The 20,392-nt window shown below is 37.7% G+C and overlaps 1 protein-coding gene across 1 annotated transcript in view; it reads right to left on the bottom strand.

The window, feature by feature from the left end:
- The window catches only part of ERC2 (ELKS/RAB6-interacting/CAST family member 2), a 703,663-nt gene that overhangs the window by 319,788 nt on the left and 363,483 nt on the right, over positions 1-20,392 (bottom strand). The window contains exon 7 of the mRNA XM_046646460.1: positions 647-784. Coding sequence (XP_046502416.1) covers positions 647-784 — 138 coding nt within the window. The remainder of the gene's footprint in view (positions 1-646; positions 785-20,392) is intronic.

Genomic DNA, 20,392 nt, shown 5'->3' with positions numbered 1-20,392 from the left:
AGGAAGAGAGATGGTGGGTGAGGCTGAAAAGGAAAGAAGGAAAGAAGGAAAGAAGGAAGGAAGGAAGGAAGGAAGGAAGGAAGGAAGGAAGGAAGGAAAGAGGGAAGGAAGGAAGGAAGGAAGGAAAGAGGGAAGGAAGGTGGGAAGAAAGGAAGGAAGGAGGGTGGGAAGGGAGGGAGGGAGAGAAGGTAGGAAGGGAGGAAGGAAGGAAAGAAGGAAGGAAGAGAGGAAGAATAAAAGGGAGAGAAGGAAAGAAGAAAGGAGGATAGAAGGGAGGGAGGAGTGAGGCAGGCAGGCAGAGAGGTGGTTGATCAGGTAAGAGCCAGATCAGATGAAGGGCCAGGTTAACCTATTGGCCAGGTTAAGGATTTCAGTCTTTAATCATCCTAAGAATGATGACAAGCTAGTGAAGGTTTTTAAGCAGGGTCAAGGGTGATATGATCAGGTTTGCATTGCAAAAAATTGCCCCTGGCTTCAGTGTGCCAAGTCTGCTGAAGAGGGCTAGCATGGGAGTGGGAGGCCTAGCGGGGACTGAGGGTAGTGTGAGCACATAGAGAAAAGCAGGCACATTTAAATGCATTTGGATCATCTCCTCCCAGCCATGTTTCCCAAATCCTGATATGCCCCCTTTTCAGTCCAAGCTCACCTTCTCTGACAAGGCCTCCTCGAGTGTTGCTAGTGCAGTATCTGTGTTACTGGAATCCGTCTGCAAGGACTTCACTCTGTCCTTCAGATTGGTCAGTTGCTTGTCTTTATCCCTAAGTTGTTCTTGCAAATTTTCAATCTGAAAATAAAGATCACCATATTTAATATATATGTTATTCCATATCCAAGGCCAAAATTCCTGAAGAGGACCTGTTTAAAAAAAATAGACCCAAGATTATGGATATTGTCAGTATTACGAGGTTACGCTGACTTACAACCAAGGCCACTTTGATGAGACCATCATCCTTCCATGTAACTCAACTTTGCGTTTAAATGGCGACATAGATGAGTGGAATATCTCCCTTTATACAAATGCAAGCCCTTCAGATATATAAGCACTATTATCTCTGTCTAATTCTATCTAGGTCTCAAGTCCATAAACCTAACCTTGGTACAGTGCATCAGAGAAATGCGTCATGTAGGATTTCTTCATTCAACGAGCAGACATTGGGTCTGTCAGGTGCCCATTCTGCACCAAGTATCATATCAGTATATGGCAGAACCTATGTAGTCATTCACTCACTCCTTTATTCAGTATTAAACTTTGTGATATGCAAAATGTTGTCAAGTGCTTTTTTCAAAGTAACCACATGAAAAGCCAAGTAGGTTATCACCAGTAGACTGTTAATGGGAAGAACTTGTGATATAAATCAAATGTAACAAGTACTAAACACTCCATTTGGCAACTAAGTCATGTGCTGGCAACCAACCAGCCACTTTTATCCGCTATCTGCAGCCTGAAATAAACACGCCAAATAGCTGATTATAACGCCTGCCCATGAGCAGCAGCAAGGACCTTCTCCTGGGCATTGCCTACACTATCGTTCATGTTTTTATTCTCTGCTTTCAAACCACGTATTTCTTATCTAAAGATTAAAAAAAAAGCCCCACTGTACAAACAATTTACTCGTATTAAGGGTTTTAAAATGACAAGGAAAAAAAGCAGTACAACTCTAAGATAAGTCCATTCAAAATATTTGTACTCTGCACCCAGGCTTTCTCAGGAAATCATTCCAAATGCATGTTTCACAATGAGTGACTCAAACAAATTTTTGGATTACTTTTCTCATTTAGCATGAATCTTGAATGGCAGTACAAATAACGGCAGTAGTAGCAGCAATAATGAGGAGGAGGAGAGGGTGACAGTGGAGGTGGCAACAGTAGCAGCAGCAAAATAGCTCTGAATGCAAAGGCAGTGACCCTGCTGACCGTCAACAGCAAGACATGGGACTCAGCTAATTTTTCCAGTGGTTCCAATGGACGTAGGCTAACAGAGATGGACATTTCCTCTTTCTTTCCTTCCTTCCGTCCTTCTTCCTTCCTTTTTTGCCTATGTACCTTTTCAATAAGACATGTTTTCTGCCTTGAGACAGACATCCTGGAAACTCAGGTTATAGGTCAAATAATTATCCTTCTCCTTCATCAAAATGCAATGTATTCATACCCAGCTACCACTGTAAGAGCTCACTGCCCCTCTATCAAAAACACAGGAACTCAAAAGGCATAATCACCTGCAGTCAAAACAAAGGCTTCCTCCACTCCAGACAAGGGTTCACGTGGTTACACCCCACCATAAGCAAACAGAGGAGTGTGCAAGGATATGGATGGTTACGTGTCAGAATGACAGTCGTTATACAGAAGCAGCCAGCAACTGAGAGGACTGATTCTTCACACAGAGTGTGTGTTATTATTTTGAGTACAACCAAATCCACAGACATATCTGTGTACACATATCTGTGCAAATCCATATGGTTCCAAGCAAACAGATTAAGCAGCCCCTGTCCACCCTGGGAGACAGTGCCCTGGACAGGACAGAGAGGACTTTCTCTCAGGGCTTCAGCCCTGGGGCAGTGGTAGACGCTGATTTCAAGGGACTTTGGGCACTGGAAATAGAGGCTAAAGAAGACTGGCTGTGAGCCTGTGTAAGACTCCCTCGGGCCTCCCCAAATAACCAGTAAGACTGAAGAGGTTGAGGGTCAGGGGTCCTACTGTACGCAGGTAGTAGCTAAGAGCTGGAGAAATGTAGGCAGGTGAGATCTGGGGACATACAAGTGACATATCTATTTATCTCACATCTAAGCGCCCAGCAGAAGAGCCAAGGGTACCAGAGACAAGAATGACTAACAGAACTGGAATTGGGGGGGTCGGCCCAGTGGCAAAGTGGTTAAGTCCGCAGGTTCAGCTTCGGCGGCCGGGGGTTCACTGGTTCAGATCCCGGGTGCAGACATGGCACCGCTTGGTATGCCATGCTGAGGCAGGTGTCCCACATATAAAGTAGAGGAAGATGGGCACGGATATTAGCTCAGGGCCAGTCTTCCTCAGTGAAAAGAGCAGGATTGGCAGCAGTTAGCTCAGGGCTAATCTTCCTCAAAAAAAAAAAGAAAAAAAGAACTGGAATTGGAGACATTTGTAGAGCTAGGGATGCACCACTTGAAGAAATGTTGCACCAAGATTGCCAAGAATGATTCTTAACAAATACAAGGTGAAAGAACGGTTTGGTGAATATAGTCTCTCGTGTAAATAAAAAAAGATAAATGTGTGTCTATAGATCTATTTTTTTATTTACACAAGAGACTACATTCACCAAACCATTCTGCATGTGCACATATGTGGCTACTGAAATACATTTTTTTTCTGGAAAAAAAAATCACAGAAGTTTTAACAGTGTTTAACTTTGGGGAAAGGGTCTAGGGTTCAGGAAGTGGAAGAGAACTTTTGTTTTTCAATTTTGTACATTTCTGTAGTTTTCTGCTTGAACTTTATAACCTTGTGGGTGTTATTCATCTTTAATGCCAACCAGGATTATCTGGTCAGTGAGATTATGGGTTAATTTTAGCTATTATTTCTATATTAAAATAATAAATATTACATACATGAGTAAATAGTAAATAAATAAATAACATAAACGCCTACTTAAAACTAAATTGTCCAAGTTACCAGCAATTACAGACTGTTGGTAAATTTAAACCATTATGCAAGTATTTAAAATCATGTTTGCATACAGTTGTTAACTAAATGGAAATAATAGAACGATATGCAGGAAAAAAGCAGAATGTAAAATAATATGACATTTCTTTGTAAAAGAAAAATTCTTGCATAGAACAAAAATATATATAAAAAGGAACTCACTAAAATATCCTTATTTGGTAATGGTGTGATGAATGATTTTACTTTCCTTCTTTATACTTTCCTGCATCTGCCAACTTGTTTTCCTTGAGCATAATAAACAAAATAAAAGATATTTAAGACTAACTACAAAATACCAGAACGGTTCTTTAAATGTGTTTTGAACAGTAAGCTTGTTTTTTAAAAGGACTCGTTACAGGAGGAAATACTCCTCTGTTACTCCAAGACTCAATTGTTAAAATTTAAATTTTAGGAGACTGGAGTAAATGTAAAATTCTGTATCTTTAAAAATATGTGTTATACAGCTTTCTCGTGTTCACAAATGACTATGACGTTTACAAGAAAAAGGTGTTTGGAACCTTTTTCTTCAAAGGGTGAGGTTGTGCAAGGTTCAAATAGCAGGTGTTGGAAAATTAGCAAATTGAAAACCAGGGTTAGGATGGGGAGGTTTGGGGTGTAAAGTGAGGACTTCTTGAGAAATTTCACAGGCTGCAAAAAATGGAATCCACCTTAGCAACACAGACAACTCACTGGTCACTGTGACTTGACAAAATAAGAGATGGGCCTGAGCACAGGGTTGTCTTTGCCCTTGAACTGAGCTGCCTGTCCATCAGGGTTGGGCAGACTCAGAAGGAGTCAGTTTTGCTGAAGCAATACATGTACCTTCCAGAGCAGACCACTGGAGAGGGGGTAGGGGTTGAGGAGAGCTCAGGCCCTGGAGGTCACCGGAAAGCCCTAATCCTAATGGTTTCAAGCTGACTTCTGAAGCTCCGGGCCTGCCAAGCCTGAGGAGGGCCAATGCCCAGAGAGAGCTTTTGTGTGAGTTTTCACACAGGCTTAGTCCCCAGTGTGAGAGTGGTCATTGACTAGACAGCGGCAGCCTCTTTGACTCCACATCTGCTTCCTCTCTCATTTGGTCTCCAAGCTGCAGCCGAGTAACTTTCCTATTACACAGATCTGACTGTCTGACTTCCTGTCTCAGAACTCTTCAGTGACTCCTCATTGCCCTCCAGATGAAGCCAAAACTCCCTGTCATCTTACATGAGGTCCTCCACAGGAAGGCGCATCTGAACGTCCACTATCCATCCCGCAGCCAAGCCCCAGCCTTGCCAAACCGCTCCTGCTGCCTCCCAGGACCAGGCTCTTGTACAGCCTCCCCATATTTGCCTATCCACTTCCTCTGCTTGGAACATCTTCCCACCCCAATTTTTCACCTGTTGAGTCCTACTCAAACCTTTAGTTATCAACATATTCCTCCTCCAGGAAGCCTTCTCTGATCCCCACAAGCCTAGGCTAAGCCTCCGTCTCTGCACTTTCCACACACTTTTAAAATTGCCTCTTTCTTTGTCTGTCTCCACAACATGGCCGAGGGCTCCATTAAGACAAGAGCTCTGTCATACTCACTGCTGTATTTCTGGCCAGAGCACCCAACTGGGTTGACAACACCACACATTTATTTATTGAATGAATGAAAGAAGGAAAGAAGGAACCCTAAAAAGAGTGTCTGGGATAAAAGAGAAGACCAGAGCAGCTAATAGTTGAGTCCCTTCAGCCCTGGCATTCTACAAAGAAGAAATTAAAAGCAATGGAGAAGGTCTCCATATAGCCACAGAGTACCTAAAATACACTTAGGCATATTTATGCTTTCAAATATTGCCCAAAGGTATCTTTTTGGTTGTTTTCTTTATAGCGTTCTGAAATTCAGTTACTAAAAAAATTACTTTTCTCCATAACACATATCTCTATATTTTGTGTTATCCACATCTAGGGTATCAAAGTTATTAGCTGAATCAACAGAAACAACTCAGTCTGGTTTAAGCAGAAAAAGAGGGGGATTCGCAAAACCACCAGAAAGGCTGGAGAACCAGGGTCAGGGAAAACAGCCTGGAACAACATCCAAAGTGCTGATGCAATTGGTCTAGTGCAGATGCTGTTGCCCAGCTGCTAAATACCAGAAACTGAGGTTCATAGCACCAACCCAGTTGCAACTGACCACTGAACCCCACTGCTAGCCCTCCAGTTGTGGTGCCCATGGCCTTGACCTCGCAATCACTGCAGCAGAGAGTCTCTCACATTCCCAACATCCCAACAACTCTCGGGCAGATACACCTAATGAGCAGAGCTCAGCTAAGGCACACAGCCCGACTGCCAGGGAGGCTGAGAAACCAAATGTTGACATTTTTACCTTCCATTGTGAGAGATCCTTCATAAGATCAGAAGAAAGTTCAGAGTACAAGTAGCCCAAAAAAAGGACCCATATCCATAATACCCAGAGAGAGCCATGGTGTTAGCTCCAGAATCAGCAAACTGTACCATCCTGAAACAAGTTCTCTGAACTTCCTCTTTCTCTCAAGTTCCTACAGGCCTACTGGCTAAGGTTTAACTCAGACACTTGTCCAAACGTGGTCCATGCAACTCTTCAGTCTGTGATAAGATAACAGAAATCACAGGTGACTTCATATCACACCAAAATTCAAGAACATGATTGATGGACTTGTCACCTTGAATAGTGTATAGACAAATGGAGATGTTTTTGAACTCACGTGTCACATGTGGCCAGAACCACACTGTGATCATACACGCTTGAACCATATATCGTTCCATGACAGATTGGATATTTAAAAAAAGAAATAGGTTGCTTGGGAGGAATGAATTTGTAGGCCTGCTAATCTCTCACAATGCTTCAGAATACCTTTTCTTTTCCTTTATTTTATTGCGGTAAAATATACAAAACATAACATTTACTATCTTACCCAATTTTTAAGTGCATAGTGCAGTAGTATTAAATACCTTCATAATGTTGTGTAACCATCACCATCATCCATCTCTGAAACTCTTTTCATCTTGGAAAACTGAAACTATATCTATTAAATAATTTTCCATTCCCTCCTACCCCAGCCCCTGACAACTACCATTCCACTTTCCGTCTCTTACTTTGACTACCCTAGATACTTCATATAAGTGAAATCATACAGTATTTGTCTTTTTGTGATTGGCTTATTTCACTTAGTATAATGTCCTCAAGGTTCCTCCATGTTGTAGCATACGTCAGAATTTCATTCCTCTTTAAAACTGAGTAATATTCCATTGTGTATACATATATATATATCATATTTTGCTTATCCAACCATCCACTGATGGATTCTTGAGTTGCTTACACATTTTAGCTATTGTGAATAACGCTGCTTTGAACATGAGTGTACAAATATCCCTTTGACACTCTGCTTTCAATTCTTTTGGGTATATGCCCAGAAGTGGGATTGCTGGATCATGTGGTAGTTCTATTTGTAATTTTTGAGGAACCACCATACTGTTTTCCACAGTAGCTGTACCGTTTCACATTCCCACCAACAGTGCACAAGAGTTTCTACACATCTTGGCCAACACTTGCTATTTTCTGTTTTTTTTGGCAATAGGCATCCTAATGGGTGTAAGGTGGTATCTCATTATAGTTTTGATTTGCCTTTCCCTAATGATCAATGATGTTGAGTGATCTTTTCATGTGTTTTTTATTTTGCCATCTGTATATCTTCTTTGGAGAAATGTTTATTCAAGTTCTTTGCCAATTTTTGAATCAGATTGATTTTTGTTGTTGAGTTTTAAGTCTCTATATATTTTGTGTATTAATTCCTTACCAGTTATACAATTTACAAATATCTTCCATTCTGTGGGTTGCCTTTTTACTCTGCTGATATTGTCTTTTGATGCACAATTTTTAAAATTTTCATGAAGTCCAATTTGTTTATTTTTTCTTTTATTGCCTCTGCCTTTGGTGTCATATCCAAGATATCATTGCCAATGCTGTGACACTTTTGTCCATGTTTTCTTCTAAGAGTTTAAGTGTTACATTTAGGTCTTTGATCCATTTTGAGTTACTTTTTATGTATGGTGTTAGGTAAGGGTCCAACTCCATTATGTTGCATGTGGATATCTAGTTTTCTTCCCCAGTACCACGTGTTGAAAAGACTATCATTTCCCCATTGAATGGTCTTAGCACCCCTATAAAAAATCATTTAACTATAAATGCAAGGGTTTATTTCTGAGTTATCTACTCTGTTCCTTTGGTCTATATATCTGTCTGTACACCCGTACCACACTGTTTTAATATAGCATTGTAGTAAGTTTTGCAATCAGGAAGTGTGAGTATTCCAGCTTTGTTCTTCATTTTAAAGACTGTTTTGGCTAGTCAGGGTCCCTTTGAGATTGTATATGAATTTTATGATAGGTTTTTCTATTTCTGCAAAAAATATCATTGGGATTTTGATAGGGATTGCACTGAATCTGTAGATCACTTTGGATAGTATTGATTTCTTAACAATATTGTCTCCCAATCCATGAGCACGGAATGTATTTCTGTTTATTTATGTCATTTCAGCAATATTTTGCAGTTTTCATTGTACAAGTCTTTCACCCTCTTGGTTAAGTTAATTCCTAAGTATTTTATTCTTTTTGACGCTATTGTAAATGGAATTGTTTTCTTAATTTCCTTTCTAGCTTGTTCATCACTAGTATACGGAAATACAACTGAATTTTGTGTGTTGAATTTGTATCCTACCACTTTGTTGCATTCATTTATTAGTGTCAACAGTTTTTTGTGGAATCTTTAGGGTTTTCTATATATAAGATCATACCATTTTCAAACAGAGATAATTTTACTTCTTCCTTTTCATTTCTTTCTATTGCCTAATTGCTCTAAAACTTCCAATACTATGTTGAACAGAAGTGGTGAAAGTGGGCATCCTTGCCTTGTTCCTGATCTCACAGGAAAAGCTTTCAGTCTTTCACCATTGGGTATGATGTTTACTGTGGGTTTTTCATATATGGCTTTTATTATTTTGAGGTAGCTTCCTTCTATTCCTAGCTTTTGGAATTTTTTTAACATGAAAGGATGCTGAATTTTGTCAAATATTTCTTCTGCATCAATTGAGATGATTGTGTGGTTTTTTCCTTTCATTCTGTTAACATGGTGTATTACATTGATTTTTTTTTATGTTGAACCATCTTGTATTCCAGGAATAAATCCCACTTGGTCACAGTGTAGAATCTTTTTAATATTCTGCAAAATTTGGTTTGCCAGCATTTTGTTGAGGACTTTTGCATCAATGTCATAAAGGATATTGGTCTGTAGTGTTTTTCTTTTCCTTAGTGTTTTTGTCTGGCTTTGGTATCCGGGTAATGCTGGCCTCATAGAATTAATTAGGAAGTGTTCCCTTTTCTTCAGTTTTAGGAAGAGGTTTTTAAAGACTGGTATTAGTTCCTCTTTAAATGATTGGTAACTTTACCACTGAAACCATCAAGCCCATGGTTTTCTTTGTTAGAAGATTTTTGATTCCTGATTCAATCTCCTTACTAGTTATACATCTGTTCAGATTTTCTATTTCTTCATAATTTAGTCTTAGTAGGTTTTGTGTTTCTAGAAATTTGGCTATTTCATCTAAATTACCAATTTGTTGACATACAATTGTTCATAGTACTCTCTTAGAATTCTTTTTATTTCTGTAGAATCAATAGTAATGTCCCCAATTTCATTTCTAGTTTTAGTAATTTGAGCTTTCTCTCTTTTGTTTCTTAGTCCACCTAGTTAAAGATTTGTCAATTTTGTTGATCTTTTCAAAGAAACTTTTCATTTCACTGATTTTCTCTATTGTTTTTCTTGTCTCTATTTCATTTATTTCTATTCTAATCTTAATTATTTTCCTCCTTGTGCTAACTTTAGGTTTAGCTTTTCTCTTTCCAGTTCTTTAAGTTGCACAGTTAGGATGTTGATTTGAAATTTTTCTTGTTTTTTAATGTAAGCATTTATAGCTATAAACTTCCCCCTTAGTACTGCTTTCTCTGCATTCCACAAGTTTTGGTATGTTGGTTTTTCATTTTCATTACTAAGGATTTTCTAATTTCCCTTATGATTTCTGTTTTTATACATTGGTTGTTTAAGAATGTGTTGTTTAATTTCCATGAATTTGTGAATTTTTCCGTTTTTCTTCTGTTATTGATTTCTAACTTCATCCTGTCATGGTCAGGGAAGATACTTTGTATGATATCCATCTGTTTAAATCTATCAAGGCTTAATCTGTGGGCTAACATACAGTCTATACTGGAAAATGTCCCATGTGCACTTGAGACGAATGCATATGCTGTTGTCAGGCAGAGTGTTTTGAATATGGCTGTTAGATCTCACTGGTTTATTGTGTTAAGTCCTCTATCTCCCCACTTATCTTCTCTCAGGCTGTTCCATTACTGAGAGTGGGATACTGAAGGCTTCAACTATTATTGCAGAACTGTCTTCGTCTCCCTTTCGTTCTGTCAGTTTTTGCTTCATGTATTTTGCGGGTCTATCATTAGGCACATAAAAGTTTATGATTGTTATATCTTCTTGTTGTTTTGAACTTTCCATTAATTTCTAATGCCTTTCTTTGTCTCTCATAAACTTTTTTGATTTAAAGTCTATTTTTTCTGATATTAGTATAACCACCCTGCTCTCTTTCAGTTACTATTTGCATGGAATGTATTTTTCCATCCCTTCACTTTCAACCTATTTGTGTCTTTGGATCTAAAGTGAGTCTCCTGTAGACAGCATATAGTTAAATTGTGGGGTTTTAAAAAATCCATTCTGCCAATCTCTATCTTTCAATTTCTATCTCCAATTAAACTTGGAGAGTTTAATCTATCCACATTTACAGTAATTAGCAAAAAGGAGGGACTTACTTCTGTCATTTTGTTATTTGTTTTCTATATACCTTATAACTTTTTTGTCCCTCATTTCCTGCATTACTATCTTCTTTCATGCTTAGTTGATTTTTTGTAGTGAAATGTTTAAATTCTTTTATCAATTTATTTTGTGTATATTTATAGCTATTTTCTTTGTGGTTACTATGGGGATTACATTTACCATTCTTAAGTTATAACACTTAATTTGAATTCATACCAGCTTAGCTTCAATAACATACAAAACTCTGCTCTTTCATAGCTCTGTCCCCACTCCTTTCAGTTGTTGATGCCACAAAATTACATTTTTATACATTGTGTGCCCCAAAACACAAACTAATAATTCTTTTAAGCGCATTAGTCTCTTAAATTATGTAGAAAACAGAACCCGGAGTTACAAACCAAAGTTACAATAACATTAGTTTTTAGACTAATAATTTTAAAAAATATATTAGTCTTTTAAATCATGTAGAAAACAAAAAGTAGAATTACAAACCATTATTACAATAATACTAGCTTTTATAATTTTCCATGTATTTACTTTTATTGAGATCTTTAGTTCTTCATACAGCTTCGAATTACCCCCTGGTGTCCTTTCATTTCATCCTGTAGGATACCCCTGAGCAGGGCAGGTCTAGTGTTAATGCACTCCCACAGCTTTTGTTTATCTGGGATTATCTTAATATCTCCCTCACTCTTTTTTTGTTTTGTTTTGTTTTGTTTTGTTTTGTTTTTTGGAGGAAGATTAGCCCTCAGCTAACTACTGCCAGTCCTCCTCTTTTTGCTGAGGAAGCCTGGCTCTGAGCTAACATCCGTGCCCATCTTCCTCTAGTTTATACGTGGGACGCCTACCACAGCATGGCTGCCAAGCAGTGCCATGTCCGCACCTGGGATCCGAACCAGCGAACCCCGGGCCGCCGAGAAGCGGAACATGCGAACTTAACCGCTGCGCCACCGGGCCGGCCCCAATATCTCCCTCACTCTTGAAGAACAGTTTTGTTGAATATATAGAATTCTTGGTTCACAGGTATTTTTCTTTTAGCACTTTGAATATATTGGCCCATTTTCTTCTGGCCTGCAAAGTTTTTCATTAGAAATCTGCTTATAATCTTATTTAGGATCTCTTGTAAGTGACAAGTCACTTCTCTCTTGCTTTCAAGATAGTCTCTTTGTCTTCGGATTTCAAAAGTTCAATTATAGTGTGTCTTGGTGTGCCCCTTTCAGAATTCATTGAGCTTTGTGGATGTTTCTGTTCATGTCCTTAAACAAATTTGGAAGATTTCAGCCATTATTTTTTCAAATATTCTCTTTGCCTTTTTCTCTCTCTCTTCCCCTTCTGGGACTCCCACAATATGTGTGTTGGTCTACTTGATGTTGTCCCATAGGTCATCAGGCTCTATTCACTTTTCTTCAATCGTTTTTCATTCTGTTCTTTAGAATCAATACTTTCCATTGTCCTATCTTCAAGTTTGTTGACTCTTCTGTCAGCTCAAAGCTGCCTTTGAATTCTTTTTAGTGAATTTTTCATTTCAGTTATTGTAATTTTCAGCTCCAGAATTTCCTTTTGGTTTCTTTTTAGGCTTTCTATCTTTTTATTGATATTTCCACTTTGTTCATACATCATTCACTTGATTTTCTCCACATCTTCCTTTCTTTGAGCAGTTTTTTTTTCTTTTGCTGGGAAAGATTCACCCTGAGTTAACATCTGTTCCCAAAATTCCTCTCTCTTTTTTTTTTCCCCTCCCCAAAGCCCCAATACATAGTTGTATATTCTAGTTGTTAAGTCCTTCTGCTTATTCCATGTGAGCCACTGCCACAGTATGGCTACTGAGAGACAAATGGTGTGGTTCCATGCCCAGGAATGAAACCTGGGTCGCCAAAGTAGAGTGCACTGAACTTTAACCATGAGGCCATCAGGGCTGGCTCTCTTTGAGTATCTTTAAGACAGTTGTTTTAAAGTCTTTGTCTAATAGGTTTGCCATCAGGTCTTTCTCAGGGACAGTTTCTGTTGATTCATTTCTTTCCTTTGAATAGGCCATACTTTCTTATTTCTCTACATGCTTTCTGATTTTTTTTGTTGCAAACTGGACATTTGAATCTCATAATGTGATAACTGGAAATCAGAGTCTCTTCATTTCCCAGAGTTTGCTATTTTTTTCTTGTGCTTTTGTTTATTTTTAATATTTTTTTTTATTGTTGTAGGCTGTCTCTGTGCCAAAGATCAGCCTAAGGTATAAATTTAAGGTCTCTTCAGATCTTTCCTGAGTCTGTGTTTTTCCCTGGGCATGCACCATCACTTTCTAACTTTCCTTGTATATGCAGTTGTTCTTGAATGTCCTAGTCTTTAATGTCTGGCTCTCAAAAGGGGAAAAGAGAAAAATGAAGGGAAGTGGGGGAAAAGGGGGCTGATGGCCCTTTAACTTCCCTGGAAGTCACTTCAGCCAGAGGAGGAGGAGCTTGCAACAATGTGGGAAGGTACAAACACAATGGATGCTGATTCTTTAACTGCATCTCTGAGTTCAGAAGCAGTAATCAACGATCAGAATACATATCCTGGATATTTGGAAGACAGGATCCTTTTTGCCCACCCTGGCTCCTGCAAACTGTGTGGAGGCTGCTCCAGGAACTCATATTCAGCTGCCTACCATTTGGCTGAGGGGTAGGGAATGGATAGCTTCTACTGTGCTAAGAGCTGATATTGACCAAAATTAATGGCGTTTTACCATTCAAGCCTTCCCCTGGAAGTAGCAAGCCTTCAATAGACTCCAGAGTTCCAAGAGTTACATCAGACAGATTCTGCCAGTGCAATTGTTGTCTAGATGAGGAGACAGATTCCTGGTGCTTCCTACTCTTCCATCTTGCCAGAATCTTCTTCCTTTTACATAACACCAAAGATGCTCACTGAGTGGACAAGGCAAAACTGGTTGCTAGTACAGGACTCACTAAATCACGGATTTAAACATGAAGATTTATATCAACCCATTGTATTGGATTTCTATTGCTATATTAAAAATTACCACAAACTTTGCAGCTTATAAAAACATGAATTTATTATTTCACAATCTCTAGATTAGAAGTCCAAGCATGATGCAATTGGTTTCTCTGCTTAAGGTCTCAGAAAGCTGAAATCAAGGGGTCAGTTAGGCCGAGTTTCCACCTGGAACTTGGGATCCTCTTTCAAAATCCTTCAGGTTGTTGGCATTATTCAGTTTCTTGTTGGCTATTGGCCAGGTGTCGCTCTCAGCTCCTAGAGGCTGCCCTCAGGTCCTTAAGAGATAGCCCCCTCCATCGTCAAAACCAGCAACAGGGCACTTCTTGCATGTAAAATCCCCCTATGGTTTGAATTTCTCTGACTTTTCTGTCTCTAATCTCTAGACCTCAATTTACAGTGTTCAGGTAACTAGTTTAAGCCCACCCAGATAATCTCCCTTTTGATTAACTTAAAGTCAGCTGAACAGCAACCTTAATTACATCTGCAAATTCTCTTTCACATAAAATATAACTGAAACATGGACATAACACCAGGAGGCATATGTCATGGAGGCCATCCTACAATTTTGCCTACTATGCTCATATTTTTCATCTAGAACAAAAACAAAGTGGTCTTTTAGATTCCTTAAACAGAGAATTCAGCAAGAGGAATCCAAACCTAAAGAATCAATTGCAATGAGATGTGTGACATTTTAACATGGCATTGCTGATGCAGCTATTTTCACATGACCAAATATTAAATTAAAATAAAACTCTGGGGGTCAGCCTGGTGGTGTAGTGGTTAAGTTCACGTGCTCTGCTTCAGCAGCCTGGGGTTTACAGGTTCAGATGCCGGGTGCAGAACTATGCACTGCTCATCAAGCCAAGCTGTGGCAGCATCCCATATACAAAATAGAGGAAGATAGGCACGGATGTTAGCTCAGGGATAACCTTCCTCAGTAAAAAGAGGAAGATTGGCAATGGATGTTAGCTCAAGGCCAATCTTCCAAACCAAAAAATAAAAGACAAAAATAAAATTTCAGCTCATAAAAAAGTCAGTTGGTTACGGTATGCAACAGACCTCCTCACTCCATGAAGCTATCTTCTGAACCTGTCTCAACTCCTGAGCAGCATCCCTCCCAGCATTAGGGTCTGAGATGGAGGCTCAGGGAACATGTTTTATGAGGTGGCTGTTTTGACAGAGCTACATAAATCTGTCCCAAGTCTGAAAGCAGCTTCAAAACTTCCAGCCTATGCAGCAATGTCATGATGATGATGATGATGATGATGATGATGATGATGATGATGATGATGATGATACTGGCCAACAGTTACTAAATGGTTCCCACAGGCCAGGGACTGTCCTTTTTTTTTTTTTTTTTTTTGACATTTATAATAATTGAGATTTCCATGCAGTTATAAGAAATAATATAAAGAAATCCCTTATACTCTTTACTCAGTTTCCTCTAAGGGTAACGCCTAGTATAACTATAGTACATATCACAACCAAGAAATTGACATTGATACAATCCATTGACCTCACTCAGATATTCCCAGTTTTTTTTTTAAAGATTTTATTATTTTTCCTTTTTCTCCCCAAAGCCCCCCAGTACATAGCTGTATATTCTTCGTTGTGAGTCCTTCTAGTTGAGGCATGTGGGACGCTGCCTCAGTGTGGTTTTGATGAGCAGTGCCATGTCCGTGCCCAGGATTTGAACCAACAAAACACTGGGGCGCCTGCAGCAGAGCATGCGAACTTAACCACTCAGCCACGGGGCCAGCCCCCAGATAATCCCAGTTTTATATGCACTCATTGGTGTGCATGTGTCTGTCTGTATTTAGTTCTATGTAATTATATCACATGTAGATTTATGTGACCACTACCAAAGTCAAGACACAGAACAATTCCATCACCCTTGTGTTGCACTTTTATAACTGCACTCACTTATCTCTTGCCTCTGTCCCTGTCCCTAACCTCTGGCAACCATGAATTGCTCCCCATTTCTATAATTTTGCCATTTCACAAATGTTACATAAATATAGTCATATGGTACATAACCTTTGGCATTGGCTTTTTTCACTCAGCATGATTCTCTGGAGACCCATCTGAGTTGTTAGGTTTAGCAATAATGTGTTCCTTTTTATTGCTAAGTAGTATTCCATGGTATGGACATGGAACAAATACCAGATTATTTAACCATTCACTTGTTGAAGAACATTTGAGTTGTTTCCAGTTTTTGGCTATTACAAATAGCCAACTATGAACATCCATGTACAAGCTTTTTCTATGAACTTAAGTTTTCATCTCTTTGGGATAAATGCTGCCTAGGAGCAATTTCTGCATCATATGGGAGTTGCAATTTAGCTGTACAAGAAACTGCCAAACTGTTTTCCAGAGTGACTGTACCATTTTAAATTCCCACCAGCAGTGTATGAATGATCTGGTTTCTCTACATTCCCATCAACTTTTAGTGTTGTCATTATTTTTTATTGTAGTAATTCTGATAGGTATACAGTGACATCTCGTAGTTTTATTTTGCATTTGCCGAATGGCTAATGATTTTGAATATCTTTTTGTGTGTGTGCTTATTTGCCATCTATACATCCTCCTCAGTAAATATCTGTTCATGTCTTTCATTTTCTATTTGGATTGTTTTGGGGTTTGTTTTTATTGTTCACTTGAGAGTTCTTTATGAATTCTAGATACCAATCCCTTGATATATAGATGCTTTACAATTATTTTCTCACAGTCTGTAGCTTGTCTTCTCATCCTCTTAACAGGATCTTTCACAGATCAGAAAGTCCAATTTATCATCCTTTCCTTTTATAGATCACACTTTTTAATGTCAATTGTATAAAGTCATTACTAGCACTATATTCTGAAGATTTTATCCTATAGTTTTGCTAACAAATTTATAGTTTTACATTTAAGTCCACGATCTACTTTGAGTTCATTTTTGCTTAAGGTATGAAGTTTAGGTCAGTGTTCATTTTTGTTGCCTATGGATGACCAATTGATCCAGCACCTTTAATTAAAAAGGCTATCGTTCCTCCATTGAAATGTTTTTGCACCTTTCTAAAATATCAGTTAGGCATATTTGTGTGGGTGTAGTTCTGGATTCTCTGTTGTGTTGCATTGATCTCTGTCTCTATCTCTTCAACAATATGACACTGTCTTGATTACAGTAGCTATATAATAAGGGTTGATACCAGTAGAGTGATACTTCCTACCTTATTCTTTTCTTTCTTTTAAAGAATGTTTTAGTTAATCTAGGTCTTGTGCCTTTCCATAAAAATTGTATAATAAGTTTGTTTATGTCAATAAAAGCCGTTGGTGGGATTTTGATAGGAATTTCATTAAACCTATAGCTCAATTTCAGGAGAATTGACACATTTACTACAATGTTGAGCTTTCCAAACCATTAATACAGTACATATCTCAATTTGCTTAGGTCTTCTTAGATTTTTTCCTTAACATTTTGTAAATTTCAGCATACATATCCTGTATATGTTTTGATAAGTTCATATCTAAGTATTTCATTTTCCTTGGAGTTATTATAAATGGCATTATGCTTTTAATTTTAGCTTCTGCATATTAATTGTTAGCATATAGACATGTAATTAATTTTTGTATTTGATCCTGTATCCTGAGACTTTACTGAGCTCACTTATTAGTTCTAGGAGGGTTTTTGGTTTGTTTTTAAAGATACCTTGGGATTTTTTATGTAGACAATCATGTCCTCTACAAAAAAGGACAGTTTTATTTCTTTTTCTTTCCTTATTGTGGTGGTAAGAACTCTGGAATACTATGTTACACAGCAGTAGTAAGAGCAGACATCCTTGCCTTTTTCTTTTATTTAGGGGGAACGTATTGGGTCTTAATGGTGAACGACAGATGCTGGCTGTAGGTTTTTTGTGGATGCTCTTAACCGAGTTGAGGTGGTTCCCCTCTATTGCTAATTTGCTAGGAGTTTTTAATCACAATTGGGTGCTAAATTTTATAAAATGCTTTTATATTAATTAATATGATCCTAGTTTTTCTTCCTTAGTCTGTTCATATGATGGATTACAACATTTATTTTTGAATGCCAAACCAGCCTTGCATACCTGGAATAAATCCCACTTAGTCATGGTATATTACTCTTTTTGTAAATTTTTTAATTTGACTTTCTAATATTTTGTTGAGGATTTTTGTATCTAAGTTTATGAGAGATAATAGTCTATAGTTTTTGGTTGTGGGGGTTTTTCTTTTGATTTGGGGGGTTTTTTGTATTATCTTTTTCTGTTTGGGGTATCAAGGTAATATTGGCCTCATAGATTAGTTGGAAAATATTCCCTCTTCCTTTTTCAGCAAGAGACTGAGTAAAATTTGTGTAAATTCTTTAACTTTCTGGCAAAATTCTCTGGTGAAGCTATCTGAGCCTGGAAATTTCTTTTTGAGGAGCTTTTAAATTACAAATTAAATTTATTTAATGGTTATAAGATTATTCAGGTTATCTATTTCATCTTTTTTTTTTTAAAGATTGGCACCTGAGCTAACATCTGTTGCCAATCTTTTTTTTTTCCTTCTTCTTCTCTCCAAAACCCCCCAGTACATAGCTGTATATCCTAGTTGTGAGTGCCTGTGCTTGTGCTATGTGGGACACCACCTCAGCATGGCCTGATGAGCAGTGCCACGTCTACACCCGGGATCCAAACTGGTGAAACCCTGGGCCACTGAAGCAGAGCACACGAACTTAACCACTCGGCCACTGGGCTGGCCCCCTATCTATTTCATCTTGGTTGAGTTTTGATAGTTTGTAGTTTTGATCTGTTCTACTAAGCTGTCAAATTTATGAGTGTAAAGGTTTTGTTTTTGTTTTTGAGGAAGATTAGCCCTGAGCTAACATCTGCTGCCAATCCTCCTCTTTTTTGCTGAGGAAGCAAAAGGATGTTGACTCTGAGCTAACATCCGTGCCCATCTTCCTCTTCTTTACATGTGGGACACCTACCACAGCATGGCCTGCCAAGCAGTACCATGTCTGCACCCAGGATCCGAACCAGCGAACCCTGGGCCGCCAAAGCGGAATGTGCAAACTTAACTGCTGCACCACTGGGCAGGCCCCTCAAGTCTTTCATAAAATTCTTCTATTAACTTTTTAATGGCTACAGAATCTATAATAATATTTTTTGTTTTACTTCTGATATTGGTGATTTGCATCTTCTCTCTTTTGTCTTTGTCAGAGTTGTTGGAGGTGTATCAATTTTATTGAATTTTTTCAAATAAGCAGCTTTTATTTATTTTCTCTATTTCTGTATTTTCAATTTTACTTATTTCTGTTTTATTTTTATTATTTCCTTATACTTGCTTTGGGGGTATTTTATTCTTCTTTTCCTGGTTTATTGAGGTAGGAACTTTGATTATTACTTGTGACCTTTCCTCTTTTCTAATATAAACATTTTAATACTATAAATTTTCCTCTCAGCATTGCTTTAGCTGCATCTCACAAATTTTGCTATGTTGTATTTTCATTTTCATTGTTACATGTATATTTTTCCTATAACACTTCATCTTTGAAGCATAGATTATCATTTATTTAGCATCTGTGGACTACAGATTATTTGTATATTCTCTTGTCTATTATTAATTTCTAGTTTGATTCCACTATCGTCATAGAACATACTCTACAATTAAAATCTTTTAAAAATATTGAGGTTTGTTTTACAACCCTGAGTATGGTCTCTCTTGAGGAATGTGACATGTACCCTTGAAAAGAATATATAGTCTTCAGTTGTTGAGTGGAATGTTCAATAGATGTCAATTAGCTCTTATTAACTGATAGAGCTGTTCACTTCTTCTATATCTTGGTAATTTTCTGTATTTACTTCTATCAGTTGTTGATAGTGGGGTGTTGAAGTCCCCAGTCATAATTGTGGAATTGTCTATTTCTCCTTTCAGTTCTGTTAGTTTCTATTTCATATATTTTGAAGCCCTTTTGTTTGGTGCATGCACATTTAGGATCACTAGGTCTTCTTGGTGGATTACTTCTTTTATTATTATATAATGTCACCTGTGACCCTAGTAATTTACTTTGCTCTGAATTCTACTTTATCTGATTTTAATATAGCCATTCCTCATTTTGTAAAATTAATGTTAACATTATATGTCTTTTTCCATTCTTTCACTTTCACCCTACCTAAGTCATTGTGTTTGAAGTGAATTTCTTATAGATACCATACAGTTGTCTCATGTGCTTTGTTTTATTTTTAATCCACTCTGATAATCTCTGTATTTTAACTGGTATATTTTGACCATTTACATAGTAATTATTGATATGTTAGGATTTAAGTCTGCTATTTTGTTATTTGTTTTCTGTTCATTTCCTCTGTGTCTCATTCCTCCATTTCTCTTTTCTTGCCTTTTTGAAGGTTACTGCAAATATTTTTAGGATTGCAACTCATTTATCTATACTATTTTTGAGCATACAGTTTTGCATATTTTCTTAGCATTGCCATATGTGGTATAATTTACGTCACAACTTATTGATATAAATGTTTTATCACTTCAAGTGGAGTATTCAAATTGTACTTCCTTTAAGGTCCTTTTACGTTCCTCACTTTTAAATATAGTTGTCTCATTATTTCCTCTATATATGTTAAGCACCACAACTATTGTTATAACTTTTGCTTCAACCATCAAATAAGATTTTAAAAACTTAAAGGAGAAGGATGATCTATTATATTTACACTTGTTTTTTCCATCCCACTGTTCTTCCTTCTTTTCTGAAGTTCTATTCCTTCTGTTATCATTTCCTTTCTGTTTAGAGAGCTCTCTTTAAGAGTTTCCTTTTTAAGAGTAGATGTGCTAGTGACAAATACTCTTGGTTTCTCTTTGTCTGAAAATATC

This window comes from Equus quagga, chromosome 1 (genome assembly GCF_021613505.1).
Source record: "Equus quagga isolate Etosha38 chromosome 1, UCLA_HA_Equagga_1.0, whole genome shotgun sequence".
NCBI lineage: Eukaryota > Metazoa > Chordata > Mammalia > Perissodactyla > Equidae > Equus > Equus quagga.
Note: the sequence above shows the minus strand (reverse complement) of the source record. Positions and strands in the feature narration are given on the sequence as shown.